The 20,067-nt window shown below is 53.4% G+C and overlaps 1 protein-coding gene across 6 annotated transcripts in view; it reads left to right on the forward strand.

The window, feature by feature from the left end:
- NTNG2 (netrin G2) overlaps positions 1-20,067 on the forward strand; it is an 81,248-nt gene that overhangs the window by 52,104 nt on the left and 9,077 nt on the right. For 5 of the 6 annotated variants that reach the window (XM_030818079.1, XM_030818076.1, XM_030818078.1 and 2 more), the window contains 3 exons: positions 11,530-11,702; positions 15,187-15,210; positions 16,266-16,412. In XM_030818079.1, the coding sequence (XP_030673939.1) occupies positions 11,530-11,702; positions 15,187-15,210; positions 16,266-16,412 (344 nt within the window). The remainder of the gene's footprint in view (positions 1-11,529; positions 11,703-15,186; positions 15,211-16,265; positions 16,413-20,067) is intronic. The other variant, XM_030818081.1, reaches the window with a different exon arrangement.

Genomic DNA, 20,067 nt, shown 5'->3' on the forward strand with positions numbered 1-20,067 from the left:
CCACCATGCCCTGATAAATTTTGTGTTTTTTTAATTTTTTGTAGAGATGGGGGATGTCTCACTATGTTTCCCAGGCTGGTCTCGAACTCCTGTTCTCAGGTAATCCTCCTGCCTGGCCTCCCAGAGTGCTCAGATTACAAGCATGAGCCACTGCACCAGGCCTAAAATTCAAATGTAACTTAGTGTCGTGTATTTTTATTTGGGAAATCTGGCAACCATTGTGGCACGGGGCTCTGTGGGGAAATGACTCCAAGAGGCCAGTGGGGGCCGGGCGTGATGGCTTATACCTGTAATCCCAGCACTTTCGGAGGCCAAGGTGAGCGGATCATTTGAGGTCAAGAGTTTGAGACCAGCCTGGCCAACGTGATGAAACCCCATCTCTACTAAAATACTAAAATTAGCCCGGTGTGGTGGCGGGCGCCTGTAATCCCAGCTACTCAGGAGGCTGAGGCAGGATAATTGCTTGAACCCAGGAGGTGAAGGTTGAAGTGAGCCAAGATCGAACCACTGCACTCCGGTCTAGATGACAAAGCGAGATTCCATCTCAAAATAAGTAAATAAATAAAGCATAAATATCTGGCAATATATTACTGAATCCTCCAAGAGGCCAGGGGGTGTGTCACCCCCTGTGGGTGGCCCCAGGGGCCTGGAGAATAGGTTGATTATCTCTATTTTGGGGAGCTGCAGGCTCTGAAAGAGGCTCTGGGGTGGGTGTTGGACGGGACAGCATGAATAAGGGGCCCCGCCCTTGGGGCCAGGCACCTCAGGGCTGCCAGGTAAGGCCGATCTTGGCACCTGGGAGCCCCTGTACTCTCGTCTCCATCCCTCCCTCTATCACCTGTTGGCTGTTGACAATAGCAACAATAATAAGAGCTGACATTTCCAGAGGGCATGCTCTGTGCCAGACCCAGTGCTGAGCCCTCAAGGGTACCAGCTCAGCTTGCCCTTCCCTGACCCCTGACAGTCCTGCCACATGGAAACAGCCACTTCCTAGGGTTACAGGACACCGACTGATTCCCCAAGGCTGGTCACCTTCCTACCTTTGTCCAGCTTTAGGGGTCAGAAGTTTGAACCCAACTGTCTGGCCACCACGCAACCTGGTGCTGCAGCCCAGCCATGACACTCACCAGCCTTTAACCCAGCAGGTGCTCCGTGCCGGATGCTGCACACAGAGCTGCCACGCGTTATCCCCTTCCTCCCTTGCTTCTTTCTGCAAACATTGAGCACCTACTGTGTGCCAGGCAGTGTGTTAGACATTTACCAAAAATTAAACCCAGAGAAGTGACTTGCTCAAGGTCACCTAGCAAATCAGTAGCAAAACCTGGGTAAGAATCTGGCTGCTGACTCAGCCCCTCTCTCTCTCTCTCTCTCTCTCTCTCTCTGTCTCTCTCTGTGTGTGTGTGTGTGTGTGTGTGTGTGTGTGTGTGTGTGTCCCATGGAGCCTTCCTGCTGCCGTCTGAAGAGCTAAAGCCGTGGGATTCTGCAATGGGGCAGGGGTGGAGAGGGAACAGCCCTGGTGATCTGCGAGGGGTCTGCTGGCCTCACAGGCCGGCCAGCTTGCCCTATCTCTGTGTTCGTTATTAAATCATCCTTTCTGATGGATGAGCTGAAAAGTGCTGTGTCAGGGGATCAGGTGGCCCAGGTGATGGTTTTCTGGTGAGATTGATGGTTCCTGAGGGTCAAATTCAGAGAGCGATCCCTTGGGAAAACTGATCCCACAGAAGAAGTGGAAAATCTGGGCTGGAGTGTAGCAGGAGCCCAGACTGCCCAACCAGGTCCAGATCCAGGCAGAGGCTGGTGCCGGGAGAGCATGTGGCAAAGGGGGCTTCTTTCTTCTGTAGCTGTATTTCCTTGGCTGTGGCTGGGCCACAGAACTGGTAAGCAGGGCCACGGGCGGCAGGCATGGGGGCATCTGGCTTAGTGGCCCCTTTCCTGGCCTTCTTTGTCCCCATGGAATGGACGCGAAGCCAGCACTGAGAGAGATGCAGGGGGCAGGGGGCTGTGAGATCCAGCTCTAGTGCCATGCAGCCCCGGGTGCCCGGCCTGCTTCTTCCACCCAGAGCCCTGGCCCTTGACCCATCTGAGCCTCACATTCTCACCTGTCAAGTGGGAAGGACAGTGCTTTCTGGGTTTTCACGAGGATTTGTTTAATAACGCATGGCGTCTGTCCACGTAGGAGCACTCAGCAAATTATTTCTATGTGCTTGCTTATTTATTTCATTTACTTCATCTCCCGAGGGCCTTCCAGAATAGGGCAGAGAAATCACAGAAGGCCAGCAGCCTGAGGCAGGGATGGGAAGGGTGTGCCTGTGTCTAGGGGAGCTGTGGGGTGGCTGCAGTTCCAGGAGCCTGAGTCTATCCAAGAGCCAGCACACTGAGACTCTTCAGGCTCTGCCCACTGCCTGCCCACTTCCTAAAGTGGCGTTCACCAGCTGTGTGGCCTTGGGCAAGTTGCTTAACTTCTCTTGCCTCATTTCCTTATCTGTGTAATAGAGATAGTCGTAGTATACTCTGCATAAGTTTCCTGTGAAGAGGTGATAACTTCACTCATTGAAAGCCCTGAGGATCCCTGGCTCTAGGAGCTCCTGAGTATAAGAAATGGAAAACTGTCATGTCCTAGGCACCTGCTTGTCTCATGCAAGAGCTTCATAGACTGTCTCACAGTCGATCCTTCCAACAACTCCATGAGGCAGGTGTTACTGCCATCCTTACTTTACAGATTAGAAAACAGGCCAAGAGAAATTCAGCAACTTTCCTGAGGTCGCACAGTCGTTGGCAGAACATCCCAGGCCAGTGGGGCCCGGGGCATGGGGCTACCATCTCTTAGTCACCCAGAAAGACAGAAGGAAGGCACACAAACCCCAGTGGGCACCGCTCTGTGCCAGGGCTTTTGTTTCACCCCAACCATGATGAGTGCGGGTGATGTGGCCGGTGCGGTCCATATTTCTCCTCAAGGCCAATGTCACTGGTGTGCGTGGCAGCCTGTGGCATACGCAAGATATTGTTTCCCGCTCTTCAGGTGAGAAGAGCGAGGCTCAAGTTGGCTAAGAATTTGCGCAGGCCACACAGCTGTGTGCACCGTGAGCTGGGCAGAAGCCCTGCCCATCAGCACCACGGGGGCTCCCGGCTCCTGCCACATGGGCCACCCGGGAGTGCAGACACTAAGCGTGGCTCTGAATCGAGCTGCCTGGATTCAAGTCCTGCGTCTGCCCCTTACCAGCTGTGGAACCTCAGGCAGCTCACTTCACCACCCCAGGTCTCAGTTTCCCCATCTGCACCACGGAGATAAAAATGACATATCATTCGGAGGATTGCTGTGAAGGGCTAATGTGCTAATTCGGGTGGCACTCTCAGAACAGTTCCCCATGCAAAGTGAGCACTCACACATCAGCTGTCTACCCAGGAGCCTTCCTTTGAGGCATAATGTGATAGCGTTTTGGTTTTTTTGGTTTTTTGGGGTTTTTTTTGAGACCAAGTGTTGCTCTTGTCCCCCAGGCTGGAGAGCAATGGCATGATCTCGGCCTACTGCAACCTCCACCTCTTGGGTTCAAGCGATCCTCCTGCCTCAGCCTTCCGAGTAGCTGGGATTACAGGCGCATGCCACCACACCCGGCTAATTTTTGTATTTTTAGTAGAGACGGGATTTCACCATGTTGGCCAGGCTGGTCTCGAACTCCTGACCTCAGGTGATCCACCCGCCTCGGCTTCCCAAGGTGCTGGGATTACAGGCGTGAGTCACCGTGCCCGGCCACAATGTGATAGGTTTATACAAATAGGAAAACAAATCTCTGAAGATTTTTAGAAGAGATACTGCAAGAAAAGCCTGGAAGCTATAAGCCCTTCACTGTTTCCACACACCCCATTCATTCATTCACTCACAGCTTTACCCAGATGTGATTCACACGTTGTTCAATCCACACATTTAAAGCTTACAATTCAGTTGCTTTTAGGTTATTCACAGAGTTGTGTGACCATCACCATAGCAGATTTTAGAACATTTCCATCAACCTAAAAAGACACTCTGGCCAGGTGTGGTGGCACACACCTGTAATCCCAACTACTTGGGAGGCTGAGGCAGGAGAATCACCTGAACCCAAGAGGCAATGTTTGCTGTGAGCTGTGATCGTGACACTGCACTCAGCGTAGGTGACAGAGCAAGACTGTCACAAAAAAAAAAAAAAAAAAAGTCATCTACCTATCCTAGATATTTTGTGTAAATGAAATTATACGATATGGCTAGGCACAGTGCTTCATGCCTATAATCCCAGCACTTTGGGAGGCCCAACTGGGAGGATCACTTGAGGTCAGGAGTTCAAGACTAGCCTGGCCAACATGGCAAAACCCCATCTCTACTAAAAATATAAAAATTAGCTAGATGTGGTGGTGGGCACCTGTAATCCCAGCTACTTAGGAGGCTGAGGCAGGAGAATCACTTGAACCCAGGAGGCGGAGGTTGCAGTGAGCTGAGATCATACCACTGTACTCCAGCCTGGGTGACAGAGCAAGACTCTATCTCAAAAAAAAGAAAAGAAAAGAAAGAAAGAAACAAATTATACAATATGTAGTCTTTCATCGCTGACCACTTTCACTTGGCATAATGTTTTCAAGGCTCATCCATGTCATAGTGTGGATCAGTATTTCATTTCTTTTCCTGGCTGTATAGTATTCCATTGCCTACTTACACCATATTTTGTTTTTCTGTTGATGGACTTTGGGTTGTGCCCACCTTTTGACTATTAGTAGCAATGTTGCTATCAACATTCAGGTACATATTTTGTGTGGACATGTTTTCGTTTCTCTTGGTTATATACCTAGGTAGACTTACTGGGTAACTCTAAGTTCACCTTTTGCAGAACTTCCAGACCACTTTCCAAAGCAGCTGCACAATTTTACATTCCCACCAGCAGCCTATGAGGGTTCTGATTTCTCTGCATCCTCACCGGCAGGTGATTATCCGTCTTTTTGACTCTGCCTATCCCAGCGAGTGTGAAGTGGTATCTTATTATGGCTTTGGTGTGCATTTCCCTGATGGCTGTGACATTGAACATCTTTTTGTCTGCTGCTTGGCCATTTGTATGCCTTCTTCGGAGAAATGTCTGTGCAGATCCTTTCCTCATTTTAAAAACTGGATTATTTGTCATTTTATTATTGGGTTTTAAGTGTTCATTAGATGTTCTGGATATAAGTTCCTTTTTAGCTATGTCATGACTTGCAAATTTTTCTCCCATTATGTGGGTTGTCTTTTCGCTTTCCTGACAGTGTCCTCTGAAGTACAAAAATATTTAGTTTTGATGAAGTCTAATTTATCTATTTTTTTTCTTCTGCTGCTTTTGCTTTTGGCATCCTGTCTAAGAAACCATTGCTTAATTCAAGGTCATGAAGATTTGCTGCTATGTTTCCGCCTTTTTTTTTTTTTTGAGACAGAGTCTCACTCCGTGCTCAGGCCAGAGTGCAATCTCAGCTCACTGCAACCTCTGCCTCCTGGGTTCAAGTGATTCTCATGCCTCAAGACCTCCCAAGTAGTTGGGATTACAGGCACCCACCACCACACCTGGCTAATTTTTGTGTTTTTAGTAGAGGCGGGGTTTCACTATGTTGACCAACTTCAACTCCTGACCTCAGGTAACCTGCCTGCCTCAGCCTTCCAAAGTGCTCAGATTACAGGCGTGAGCCATCGCACCTGGCTCCCTATGTTTCCATCTAAGAGTTTTCTAGTTTGCAGGTCTTTGATCCATTTTGAGTTAATTTTTATATGTGATGTGAAGGGTCCAACTTCATTCTTTTTATGTGGGTCTCCCATACTATTTATTTATTTGTTTATCTAATAATTTCTTTGAATTAATATACTTCAAAAATTTGGCCTCACTTAGGCAGTATTTTTGTGATCCCGGGTCTTATGAGTTTGACATTTAAAAAAAACATACTGTGTATTCAAAAACAAATAATAGCCTGTGGAGCTGTCTTACAGTCCATGCGCCCATCTCCCCCAGTCATCTGGCACATCCCACTTTGGGAGCCAGTGCTGATCATGATGAGTTTATAGGGAGGGAGAGTGTAGCAGGGGCCGATTTGAGGTAGGGGTTGTGAAAGGCCTCCCCGAAGAAGTGGCATTTGGCCTAGAATCTGACACCACCTCTAAATATTAGCTCTAAGAGGAGGGGCGGAGCCTGTAGTACATTCCAGGCAGAGGGAACAGCATGTGCAAAGGCCCAGAGGAAAGCAAGATCAGAACATCTGCTGGACAGAGACATGGAGAGAGAGACAAAGAGACAGGAGAAGACGGAGACATGGATAAAGGGTCACCGAGAGAACCAGAGAGGCCAAGAGGTCATACACAAACACCATGTCCACACACACACACACAGGCAGTGCCACCACGGTGACCTGCAAAAGTCAGAGAGACCAGAAGCACCCGCACTGACCAGGTGCCATGTCTGTGCTGGCCTTGCCAGCCTTTCCCCACACTGTGCCAGCTCCTCCCTGCAGCTCTGCTAGACAGAGCAATTCTCTCCTTTGAAAGAAGAGGCACTGTGCTCGTTCTGGGGCTCAGCCAGGGAGTTGAAGAGGCCAGGACATCTTCTCCTGTTCCCGAGGAAGACAGGACTGATAGGAGGGGCTGGCCAGGATAGAGCCTGGGCAGAGCCAGCTGGGGAGGGACGTCTGGATTTGGGTCGGGAGAAACGAACTGTGTGACTCTGGGCGGCTTCTCCCCACCTGCACCACCCAGCCTGTCCAGCTCTGACACCCAATGGCTACCTATTATCACTGTTACAATATGCTTCTTGGACTCAGCCAGTCTTCTGTGCATCTTTACTAAGCCAAGGTCAATGCTATCATCCAAAGTTGATGGCAATCTTTTCTTTCTGATATCTAAGCTGATATCTAAAAATATCCCTTCTGATATCTAAGCTGATATCTAAAAATATCCCTTCCTCAGGCCAGCAGTGCAGAGCACATCCCTGGTTCCGTACAGCTGAGGTGTTCCTCTCCAGCCAGCTTGGGGGGGTTAGATGGGAATTCAGAAGTTGCGAATTAAAACCTCCCCAGGTCAGATTTTGCAGACAAACTCTTGTTAGACAAAGTCAGACATGTTTCTTCCCTGCAGGTCTTGTCAGAGCCTTTAATCTGCTGAGATGTATTATGACCCTCAGTGGAGTGAGGTAGGATCAAGGAGCAGATGTCAGGGGATTTGGAGAGCATCATATGCTTGACCAAAAGGTTTAAGCACAGGAACTTTCTGTGCCAAGGACCATCTCTGGGATCTGGCGTCTCTAGAAAGAAGGGCCACCCGTACCAATAGGTGCCTGCTGTCCTCCTCTGTGCCTTTCCCAGAGCTAAGCACATAGCAGTCCTGCAGCACGCATGTGGCAATGGAGGGATGGGAATGCCAGGGAAAGAGTGAACAGGCTTTTTAATGCTCTATTTATTTCAGCTTGGTGTTACAGTAAAACCTCAGCAGGGTTAGTGTCCAGGCTGTCAGGGGAAGATGGAGTTAAAATAACACAGACTTCAGCAGTGACTAGCGCTGCTGGCCAGGGCTCTTGCTCTGCCTCGGAATTCTGTTCCAGAGAATTCCAGAGACGTCCTTCGTCCTGGGAACTGAGCATCACAGCACAGTGGATACATGTCACCCAAAGCGGTGGGTTCCTGAGTACCCGCCCTCCCACGGCCCACCCAGGGCCTGCAGGATTCTCTCCTCCTGGGAGGAAAGGCGTCAGCTCAGTAACCCACTGCCTTCTCCACCCTGGCCTGACCTCATGTTTCTAAGTAACATTTCTAAAACATGGACTTTAGGCCGGGCGCGGTGGCCCACACCTGTAATCCCAGCACTTTGGGAGGCTGAGGTGGGCAGATTGCTTGAACTTCAACCAGGAGTTTGAGGCCATCCTGGGCAACACAGGGAGACTATCTCCACAAAAAATAAAAATGAAACTAGCCAGGCGTGGTGGCACGCAACTGAGGTCCCAGCTACTCAGGAGGCTGAGGAGGGAGGATTGCTTGAGCCCGAGAGGCGGAAGTTGCAGTGAGCCAGGATCGTGCCACGGCACTCCAGCCTGGATGACAGAGTGAGACCCTGTCTCAAAAAACAAAAAGACTCCATTGCCTGGATTTACCATAATTTCCCTAGCCATTCTGCAGGATAATTCGAGGACAGAGAGAAGACCCCAAGGAGGAAGGCAGCCCTGGTTACCAGAGCTGGCAGATAGGGGTTAGCTGGAAGCCCCAGGGCTGGTGGACGCAGGGGCCACTGTTTCCCCACCCAGATCCTTGCTCTGGAAGGCGGCCCCCAGGGGACCCTTCATTCCCAGTCAGACGGGGACAGAGGCGGGGCAGAGCCGAGGGAGGAGGGCTCAGATGAAGCGCCTGGCAGGACTGATATATGAGGGAGGCCGGACGCGAGGAGGGAGCTCTGCAGCCTGTGGTGTCCGGGAGGATTTGGGGAGTGTGAGGTGAGAAAACAAAAAGCCTCACCCCGCCCAGTGGAAGGGGAGCATGAAGAGAGAAGCAAATGCCAGTTACACATCCTCCAAACAATCTCTGAATGGACGAGAGCCAGTCAGGGGGAAACGGAAGTTGCAGTGAGCCAAGACTGAGTAAAATCCCACCTCCGTCTCCTGGTCTGGCCTCCTCCACCCCCCAGCCTCATTGCAGACCTCACGGGTGGAACTCCTTTCAGCCCCAGGGCTTTCCGCATGCTCTTGCCTCTTTCTAGAAGGTTCTCCCCTTCTGGCCCGGCAACTCTTGATCCTCCTTCAGGTCTTAGTTTAAAACTGTTCTTCCTGGAAACCCTGGACTCCCGTGATGCCTTCTTCTTTGCACAACCCGTGGGCTCGTTTAACAGTTGAAATGAACACTGGAAGAGGTGTGTGATTCTTATTTTTATAATTAATAGACTTTATTTTTAGAGCAGTTTTAAGTTTGCAGAAAATTGAGCAGATAGTACAGAAAGTTCCCATTTCCCCACCAGCCCTGCACAGTTCCCCCTATTTTGGAGTATATTTGTTACAGTGAGGAGCTAACACTGATACAGTGTCATTCACTGAGCCTGTTGTTTACATTAGGACTCACTCTGTGTTAGACACTTCAGTGAGTTTTGCCATATGCATAATGCCACGTATCTACCATTGTGGCATCATAAAGAATGGTTTCACCGCCCTAAAAATCCCTGTGGGCCACCTATTTATCCTCCCTCCCTGTCCCCTCCAATCACTGACTTTGTTCATTGTCTCCCTGCTAGACCCGAAGCACCATCAGGGCAGGGAGCCATCTGCTTTGTTGACATTATACTCACTGTTCCCAGCTCAGAGCCCCTGCCACATAACAGGTGCCTGATACATATTTTTCTTTGCATATTTTAATAAAAATAGGATTCTACTAAACCCATTGTTCTGCAATTTGCTTTTTCCAAATATTGACAATATATCTTGGAAGTCTTCTCATATCAGAATATAGAGCACACTCTCTCTCTCTTTCACTTTTTATTATGGAGAATTTCCAACACAAAGGAAGACAGAGTCTGCTATGATGAACCTCTGTGTACCTCTCACCCGACTGCAGTTACCAACTAGTGAACCTTCTTGTTTCATCTGTACCTCTGCCCATCAGATAATTTCATCTGTAAATATTTCTGTGTGTATCTCTCTCTGCTTTTTTTTTTCTTTTGAGATGTAGTCTCGCTCTGTCTCCCAGGCTGGAGTGCAGTGGTGCAATGGCTCACTGCAACCTCTGCCTCCTGCGTTCAAGCAATTCTCCTGCCTCAGCCTCCCCAGTAGCTGGGATTACCAGATGCACCACCACACTTGGCTAATTTTGTATTTTTAGTAGAGACAGGGTTTCACCATGTTGGCCAGGCTGGTCTTGAACTCCTGACCTTAAGTGATCTGCCTGCCTTGGCCTCCCAAAGTGCAAGGATTATAGGCATAAACCACCACGCCCAGCCCTTTTTTTTTTTTTTTTTTTTTGAGACAGAGTCTTGCTCTGTCTCCCAGGCTGGAGTGCAGTGGTGCAAACATGGCTTGCTACAGCCTCGAACTCCTGGGTTCAAGGGATCCTCCTGCTCTAGCCTCTTGAGTAGCTAGGACTGCAGGCATGTGCCACCACACTGGCTAATTTTTTTATTTTTTGTAGAAATAGGATCTCACTATGTTACCCAGGCTGGCCTCAAATTCCTGGGCTCAATTGATCCTCCTGCCTCAGCCTCCTAAAGTGCTGGGATTCTAGGTGTGCACCACCACGCCTGGCCTGTGTGGTTCTCTAAAAGATAAAGACTTTAAAAAACGTAACCACAATATCATCATCACACCTAATAAACATTAATTTAATATCATCTAACATAGGCAATGTCCAAATTTCCAGTTATCTCATAAATATATGTTCCATTTGTTTGCGTGTTTGATTTACAGGATGTTTGAACCAAGGGCCAGAGGAGCTGCACGTCTGCCATTAATTGGTATGCTTTTGAGGTTTCTCTTGCTCTAGGTCCATCCTTTTTCCGTATCAATTTTTTCTCCACGCAACTCATCCATTGGAAAAACTGGGTCATTACTGTTGGAGTTTCCTCCAGTCCGGATCTTGCGAATGGCATCCCCTGGTGTCGTTCAGTGTGATACTCTGTCCTCTGCCTCTCCTGTGCGCTCACAGCTGGGTCTAGAGGCTTGATCTGATTCAGGTTCAGTTGCTTTGGCTTCGGGTGGGGGTGTGTTCTTCTAGCGACACTCAATGTCTGCTGGCCTCTCAGTGGGAAGTTCTGGGCTGGTGCGGCTCAGTGCCTGGAGCCATTCATTCATCAGGGACTGCAAATTCTCTCGTGAAATGCTTCTATAAAAAGAAGCTTCCCCTCATCAACTTTCGGTTACCCCGAGGTACAGTTTATATAGGACAGGCAGGATAAATGCTTGATTCTTTCCTTTTATTTACCAGTTTTCAGAATAATGAGTCGCCTATAAATATTTGAATGAATGGATGAATAATACACGTGTGAATGAACTGACGGGGGTGTGGGAATTGGGGGTTCAATCTGTTGCCTTCAAGGGCATGGCCGTGGGCCGCAAGCTGACAGCAGAGGTCCAGCCTGAAGCCAGGTGCCTTTCTACACAATGAGGTGCAGCCCATGGCCAGGTCCCTGTCTACACCAGGTGCTGGCAGCAGCCTCTGTCACCCATCAACCCACCTCAGTCAAAAGCTAGGGTGATCAGAAGCTGTATTACTAAGAATCTAGCATCTGGGACAAGGCAGTATCATCACTCTCCCCAGCTGAGATGTGAGGAATCCTTGAAACCGGCATCAGAGCAGAGAGGAGAGCCGCGTGGTGAGTGCAGGTGTGGCCTTTGGAACACGGCGTTGATCTCTCTGCAGGAAGGGAAATCAAGGAGTTTCTGGCCTAAAGGTTGGGCTGGTGGCCTCCAGGGTTTCTTCCTGGGCAGCCCAGCACCCTCCTGGGCCCCTCCTGGGAGGCGCTCCTTTCCCCAGAGGTCAGGCCAGGCTGCCCATAAGCTCTCTGACATCTCTGCCCTCTCGGTGTCTCCCCAGGTGCAAGTGCAACCTGCATGCCAACCTGTGCTCCATGCGCGAGGGCAGCCTGCAGTGCGAGTGCGAGCACAACACCACCGGCCCCGACTGCGGCAAGTGCAAGAAGAATTTCCGCACCCGGTCCTGGCGGGCCGGCTCCTACCTGCCACTGCCCCACGGCTCTCCCAACGCCTGTACGTGCCATGCCCCGGGGCCACGAGCCCACATGGCTATAATCTTCCCCGCCCGTCAATCCCAGGAGCTGTGGATCATACACACGCACACATACCTGCACACAGGCACATACATGTACACATGCATGCAAACATGCACACAGAAACATATGAGCATGCATGCACAGGCATGGGCACACATATAAATGCACAAACACGTGCATGCACAGAAACACACGTGCATGCATGCCCCCCCCACACACACACCTTGTTCTACAGCTCCCAAACGCCAGGTCTTGTAACAAGTCCCTCTAGCACACCTGCATCCTGCCGAATGCTAAGCTGCCCTTCCAGCCCTGGTCCGCAGGGAAACACGAGATGAGCTGCTCAGCCGCACTTCTGCAACCCTTCCCCTTCTTGACCCTGAAGGCTGGCAGGCGGCCCCCATGGGATGGCAGGGAGTGATGGGGTGGGACCCCCACTTCAGGTGAGGGGATCAGTAGCATCATCCCTGATCTGGAGCATCTCTGGGGTGTTTGGAGCGAGCCACCAAGGCCAAGTTCTGTGTGTTCAGCACTCACCTCCATCCTCAGAGCAACCCCTGGGAGCTGAGCTTCTGTTATCCCATTTTACAGATGTGTCCTCTATGGCCTGCACCAGAGTCTCCCACACATGCTCTCTGCCCACCCCTGCCCAGCCATGCCAGGGAGCCATCCTCAGGGCCTGCCCACTCACATCTGCATCATAGACCCCCTTCTGAGGACCACCCACTCAGGGGGGCCCCAGCGTAGTCCACACTGTCTCCATGAAATCTGAATGCCAGGAAGCCCCTGGGCTGCAAGTGGAGAAGGCCACAGACTGCCCCTGGGGCGGGCTGTCCCTGATCCCCACCATTGCCACTTTACGGATGCCGGCTGTTCTCAAGTGTGTGCTTGGTGCCCGAGGCCCTCTAGGCACTTTGTGCATCTCGCTTTGCCCTCACACAGCCCCGCAGGGTGGAGTCCTTATTACGGTCCATTTTCCAGACGAGCAGACCGAGGCCCAGCGAACCTCAGGGCCCTCCCAGGTTTCACACTGAGTTGCATGCCAATGCCAGGGCTTAGGGCAGCTACTGGATCTGATGCCCAGACCAGGCCTGGGCAGTGGGCATCCTCCTCGATGGGTGAAAGATTTATGTACTTTAGGCTGATCAAAGCTGAGAGCCATGTGCAGAGGCCATGACAGGCATGTCACGCGTGTGCTGCAGCAGGCAGTGAGACAGGCCTTTGAAGGAGTGACTTGGCAGGCACCAAACAGCACTCTCAGGTCTTCAAAGGCACAAAGAGCACTCCAGGGGCTGACAGCCCACTCCAGCCGCTGCCTCCTCCCAGCTTCCTGTCCCCATCTCTTTGTGGTCTAAACCCTTTCCTGAGGTCTCTCTTTAGTGGCCATCACCCTCTCCCTGACTCACAAATTTGCTGCCCCTTCGTCTGTCCTGAGGGCCTCTCTCTCTTCCCTCCTATCTGCCTCCGTTCTCTCCATCATCATGCCCTCTTTTTTTTTTTTTTCTTTTTTCTTAGAGATAGGTCTCTCACTCTGTCGCCCGGGCTGGAGTGCAGTGGCGCAGTCATGGCTCACTGTAACCTCAACCTCCTGGGCTTAAGCGATCCTCCCACTTCAGCCTCCCAAGTAGCTGGGACCACAGGTGCATGCCGCCAGGCCCAGCTAATTTTTATGTTTTTTTGCAGGGAAAAGGTTTTGCCATGTTGCCCAGCCTGGTCTCGAGCTCCCGAGCTCTAGTAACCCTCCTGCCTTGGCCTCCCAAAGTGCTGGGATTACAGGCATGAGCCACCACGTCTGGCCAGGTCTGCCTTTTTTCTTCCACTTGCCCCCTGCGCCTGGAGGGTTCTGCCCATCTCTGGCCACCTGAGACTCTTATCTGCAAGTCACACCTAGGAGGATCCACTGTCCCCACCCTCACCCCCCAGTCACCACCTCCAGTCTAGCCAGCAATGGATAGACAGGCTTGTAGGGGCTGGGCAGCTGGGTCTTCCTTATTTAGGGGAGACTCCTGAGCTGGCCCCACCTCCTGCTTCCCTGGGAGTCCCCAGGAATTGCCTTTGAGGCCCCCAAGCCCCAGGAAGGAGGAGTTTCTTCTGGCATTTGCAGGGTCAGCAGTGAGGCTGGAGGCGCCGCTGTCCTCAGCACCCGAGTCTCCTGCCTTCTCTGGGGCGCCAGCAGGAAACAGCCCAAGGACATACAGAGGCTAATTTTGCCCCCACCCTGCCCCTGCCGTGACCCCTCTGCAGTAAGTGGCACCGACACCCATGGGGCCAAGCTGCAAGCCTGGGGGTCACCTTGACTGGAGACCCTCCTCCCGCCATGTTCTTCGAACTTCCCTCCATCCCCCCAAGTCTCTCCCAATGCCACCCTCAGCCCTGCAGCAGCCCTCACTCCCAATGTCTTCCCACCTCCTCACCCCTCTGCCCCCACCTGGCCAGCCCATCACCCTCCAGGGCCCAACTTGGAGCCCCCAGGACCTCCCTGTGCCCTGCCTGATGTCCCACCTGTCCCCACAGAGCCTCACTTGGTCACCGCCCAGTCCTGGCCCTTGCTTACTGTGGCTGCACCCTGAGGTGCATGCCCAGACATGGAGGTGGAGGAAGGAGTGGGTGGGGATGGGCTGGTCCTCCCAGGCCTCCCCGCCCGTCCTGCTGGCCACAGCCTTGGCTTGCCCAGGAGAAGCCCATGGGCCACACATTCCACTGCCAATCCCACAGCGTCCTTTCTCGGGAACACCGTGGGGAAAGCGGTGGCACCAGCTCCTTCCTTTTGCAACTGTGATGAATCTCACCCAGGGATTTCAAGGCCCCTGGTCACACCAGGATCATAGGCCTCCCCCATCCCCTGGACACGCAGAGACACACCTGGATTCAGGTCAGGCCTCGCCCACTCCCAGCTGTGTTTCTCCCCAAGCCGTGTGTCCTCAGCTGTAGAATCAGGACCGTAAGGAAATTCCCTAATAGGGATCTTGTGAGGACGGCACGGTTCATGTAGGGGATGCTGACACCGTGCCTGACACGTGGGACGCACTCCACCTGCGGCAGCCGCTCCCGTGGCTTCTCGGCGAGTTTTCCAGCCATGCTGCACTTATTAGGAACACTCCATACAATGTCCTTGTCCTGCACTGGAGGGCCCAAAAATCTAAAATAAGAGGAGGAGTGCGTGTGAAGCTCCCAGTGGAGCGTTTGGCACCTGTCAGCATGTCCCCAAGGGCAAGTCATGGCTCTGAGATTCAGTGTCTCCATCTGCAAAATGGGCCAATAGTGGTTCCTCCCTCCCAGGGCTGCAGTGAGGATGAAACGGGATAATCCACCCCCGTCCCCACACCCTGCAGGTCATCATCATTGCTAGCAGTTGTGTGGTGGAGCAGGTGCTCTTGAGGGAGGGACACCTCCAGGTGCTCCCCTGCCCTGCTGGCCCCTTCCCCTGGCGCAGCCAGCTCACGCCCCTCTCTCTCCCGCAGGTGCCGCTGCAGGTTCCTTTGGCAGTAAGTACACGCCCGGGGAGGGCGGCCAGGGCCCCCACTGCACGAGCCTCTTTGCATGTCCTGGAAAAAGCAGGAGAGAAAAAAGGGGCTTCAGTGTCTCCTCTGGAACTTGAGCCTATTCACTCCCTCCTCTAATTATGCCCCATCTGCTTCTCCACCTCTCCCCCTCCACCTGTCCCCCCTCCATCTTCCCCCCCACCCGTCCCCACTTCACATCATATGCCATGTGTCATGTGTCATTTTGTTGTGGCCCGCGGCCCAGCAACTCTCAGGCTCTCCCAGGAGCTCCATCAGTGCTGCTTTGGAAAACAAGACAGGACTTTTTGCAGGTCCCTTGGCCCCTGGGTGGGCTCCCTGCTCCTCCTGCCACCCGAACGTCTTCTCTCACCTGGATCTGGGAGAGCAGTCTCTCCTGCCAGGCAAGAGTGGGGTGACCTTCCCCCACCAGGGGCAGAATCCACCCCCTAGCCTAACCGTGGGGGCAGCCTCCCTCTGGGCAGCCTCTGCAGCCAGCTTGGCCCAGGGCTCTGCTCGTTCAAGTCAGCTCAGGTCCCAGGGGAGTCGGACCAGGGAGGGGCATCTGCAGGAGGTGGGGATCCTGAGAGTTCCCCAGGAGGGCAAGGGCGACATGGTGCCCACAGATTATCAGTAAGTGTCATCGAGACTGTCCCCACTCACAAGGTGCCAGGCACAGTCTCTCATTTCAGCCTTGCAAACCCCTTCCCCTGGGAGGTCACCATCTGCTCTGAGAGGCAGCAGGAAAGAACTGGCCAATGTCAAAGAGCCAGCCGGGAGCAGACCCCAAATCTCAGAAATGCTTCTGGGGTGCACCGTCACCCTCCACCAGGGCTCTGTGGGGCCCCACATCCCACCCAAGTTGTCCCTCCTGGACCCAGAGGGTCCCTGGCTGGGAAGCCAGTGAGCCGAGAGGGCGCCAGAAGGAAGCCGGACCCTGCAGGGATGCTGGTCTGCACAGCCGTCGTAAGTTGCTTCTCTGTGGTGTCCCCACCCCGGCAACCCCCCAACCCTCTCTTGCTTTTCCCATCTCTCACCAGGCATCAGCAGGTCCCAGAAAGACCCCAACCCCAAAGGCCCTGTGGCCACTGCGGCCACCACAGCCATGAAAGGGGCCCCTACTACTCCTGTCCCCTCCACGTCCACTGCCTGGGCCCCCACGGCTCCCAGCACCCCACAGCCCACAGGTGGGTGCCAGGGTACAGTGACCCCTGTCATCCCACCCTCTCCTGCTTCTAGCCTGGGTTCCTGCCTCTCTTGGGGTGGGAGGGTCAGCAGCCCTGGGCGGAGAGCAGGGGCTTGGCTCTTAGAATAGAGACGCTAGAACCCTAGAGCTGGGAGGCCACAGGCCAAAGGGGCTTCCAGGTCACCTGGGTCAACCTGTTCCTGAGCCCAGCCAGGGGATTCAAGGGTCAGTTCAGCTTCCAAAATCGTCTTCCTCCTGCCTTTCAAGCCATTGCTTGGAAGGGCTCCCAGACCAGTGTGGCCAGACAGCTGCAGGAACTGGGAGGAAAGGTGCTGGGGGCAGCGAGGCCATCCTGACAGGCAGCCAAAGACCGGCCTTTTCTCCCAATGGTGCTTCTGCCTCCATGGTCCCTGGAGCCCCGCCCACACCCTGTCCCCACCTGGCCCGCAGGGCCTCTCTGTCCTTAACCCCTCAGCAGCGCACCAGTGGGATGGATGGAGCAGGGTTAGCCCAGAAAGCAAATGTCTCTGATCAGCAGGGCAGAGGGAGCCTCTGGAGCTGGGTCTGGACACCGTGGGCTGCTGGGAATGTGGGGGCTGTGTGTGCAGCGCAAGGCCAGGCCACAGCCAGACGTCCTGCCCCCTCAGGGGTCTGCCACAGACAAGCATGAAAACCTGATTCTCACTTCCTTTCAAAGGAGGATTCGTGTGTATTCAAGGCTGGGGGTGCTGGGGTGGGTCTCTGCTCTCACCTGGACTCACCTGAGGAGTGTCCCTGTACTCTGTGCACTGCAGGTGCCAGGGGTCTGAAAGGATTTATCCTTCCCAGAGGGCACCAGGAAGACGATGACCAAGGAGAATTCTTCCTGGTCCCAGCCAGGGAGGGGTACTCCAATAGCCTGCCACACCCTGTCCCCCACCACCCTGCAGGGAGGACCTGGTGGGGACTCCTGGCCCCTTGGGTAGTGCCCTGGCCCTCCATCTCTCTGATCCAAGGAGACCTGCCCCACTGATCCTTCCCCCTGGAGGGGTGGCATTTCTAAAGGGCAGAGTCCCCTCCATCAGCTCCTGCCTCCGCCTGTTGCTGGGTGGACGCTCAGGCTCCCCAGACAGGGGCAAACACTGAGAGAAAGACCTCCTCCTTCTAGGCCATCCAGAGCAGCTCCCCTGGGGGCAGCACACCCCACCTCTTTCTACATCCTTCCTTTTCCGTGGGAGGCATTTACAGGAGGCAGGGGCTAGCCAAAACGTTGGAGGATTTCAGGGAAGCCTCCTGGCCCAGGAATCCTCCTTGGGGTGGAAGACATGGGTCACTCTGAGAATTCTGGACTTCAGACATAGGTTGGCCCAGCCACAAGGGACATGTGCTTTGCTGCTGAGCCTGTGGTGGGCAGACAGAAGCAAAAACAGTGGTGGTGGGTGCTGTGCCTGCCTCCAAACAGTGGTCTGGCTGGGAGGCCAGATACTCTCCATATCACACGTGCAAGTGCACATGTGCACACACACACATGCATGCACACACACGCATGCACATGCACACGTACACACACACACACACACACACAGGAACTTTGAATCCATTTGCGGAGCTGCTTCTGACTTGGTGCCAGGACAGCTGTGGGAGGCTGGGCAGATTGTGCAAAGTTGGGAATTAAAGAGGAAAAGTCAGAGGCCGGAGTAGTAAACGTGAGGGAGGTGAGGGTCCCCAGCACCCCCTCAGTGAGCAGAAGGCACACCCTCCCTCTCGGCAAGACAGTGTTGCTCTTCACCCTCAGTCCCGTGTCAAGAAGCAGGACATTAGGTGAGGAAGTGGCTCCAATGTGACAGCCAGTGGCCCCCACAGCCCACATCTAGGGGCTCCTCCCTCCTCTTCAGCAACTGAAACCCCTCTCCAGTAGCCCCCATTAATAAAAACGATCATTGCAGTAGCTGAGGGTGAGTTCTCCCGGGCTGTGCTCGTATCATCACATCATTGTATTCTGGGCTCACAGCTCCGTGAGATGGAGGCTGTTATCTTCCTAGTCCCACAGGTGAAGGGATCAAGGCTTAGGAAGAAGCAGCTGGATTTTATGATATGTAAATTACACCTCAATCAAGCTGTTTCAGAAGAAAAAAGGAGGCAGCTGCTCAAGGTCCCAGGATTATGGAGAGGCACGGGCAGGATTTGAACTCAGGGTGCGCCAACTCAGCCACCCAAAGCTATTGTCCTGAGGCCTCCAGGGGCTATGAGGTAGAGCTATCTTTTTTTTTTTTTTTTTTTTTGAGATGGAGTTCCGCTCTTGTCACCAAGGCTGGAGTGCAATGGAGCGATCTCAGCTCACTGCAACCTCCACCCCCCAGGTTCAAGCAATTCTCCTGCCTCAGCCTCCTGAGTAGCTAGGATTACAGGCATCCGTCACCATGTCCAGCTGATTTTTGTCTTTTTAATAGAGACGGGGTTTCACCATGTTGGTCAGGCTGGTGTCGAACTCCTGACCTCAAGTGATCCACCCGCCTCAGCCTCCCAAAGTGCTGGGATTCCAGGCATGAGCCGCCACACCCGACCAGGTAGTGCTATCTCTAAAGCCTGGTTTGCAGGGCTTCCCAGTTCCCAAGGAGCAGACCGGGCTTCCATGGGGCCTTGGCACAGCACACAGGCCATGGCAAGAACTTGCTTCCCACACACCTGAGTGCGTCCCTGGGCAGCCCAGCCAGGACTCTCTCCCTCCCCAAGACCCTAGTCCCTGAAAGATCCTGAATATCCCCGAGTGCCTCCCAACAGGTGCTTCGGGCTCTTTTACCAGAGTCCAGCTGGGCCTCTGAACTCCTGGGCCAGATGTTTCTCCCGCCTGCCAGTGTCAAGCTGCCTGGAGGACAGCGCTGCGGGCGGAAAACGCTGCTGGAGACACTAATCCTTTCCTGGGCTGGGCCATGGAGGGTGGAGGGAGACAGGCTCTGAAGCAAATGCCTTCAGGGCTGGCTTTCTCGTGGCTCTAATTAAGCCCTTGCCAATTTGGGCCTGGCGGCCTCATCTTCCCACTGAACATCCTATTAAAGTCAATTGATGACCGAAGCTCCCCGCTCCCAGCTGGAAAGTCTTCCACGCTTGTTAACTGGTAGCTTTTCCTTTTCTTTCCCCGCAGCCACCGTTGTGTATAATCCCTTTAAGAAGCCGAAAACAGCAGCACTCCCCTGTCCCTCTGGGTTTGTCCTTTGAAATTTGGGCACAGGGCCGTTCTTTGTCAGCCCTGCCTGCCTTCCTGGCTGTGTGTCCCGTTAGTCTAGGGGCTGAGCATTGTGGCATTGGTTCATGCTGGGGTCCCTGGTGAAAACGGGCCCAGGCCAGGGGTCAGGAAGGTAGAAGGGCAGTGATCAGGGAAGCAGGTCAGATGCTGGGGGAGGTTCCGGTCCCTGGACTGGGGCTGGACAGGAAGGAGGCCTTCCAGGACACTTCTGGACACATCTAAGATCTCGGCCTGAACCCCTGTCCCACTTTGCAGCCATTAGCCAGAGACATCAGCTCAGAGAGGTCTGGGCCCAGAGGCGGTACATGGTCTAGCTCTGTCCTTCAGTCAGAACGGGGACCACACAGGGAGTGTAGAAGGGTCTTGCTGAAGAATATGCAGATTCTCAGGCATGGGGCCACCTCTCATCTATCTGGCTTTAAGTCTGCATGTG

Source organism: Nomascus leucogenys, chromosome 8 (assembly GCF_006542625.1).
Source record: "Nomascus leucogenys isolate Asia chromosome 8, Asia_NLE_v1, whole genome shotgun sequence".
NCBI lineage: Eukaryota > Metazoa > Chordata > Mammalia > Primates > Hylobatidae > Nomascus > Nomascus leucogenys.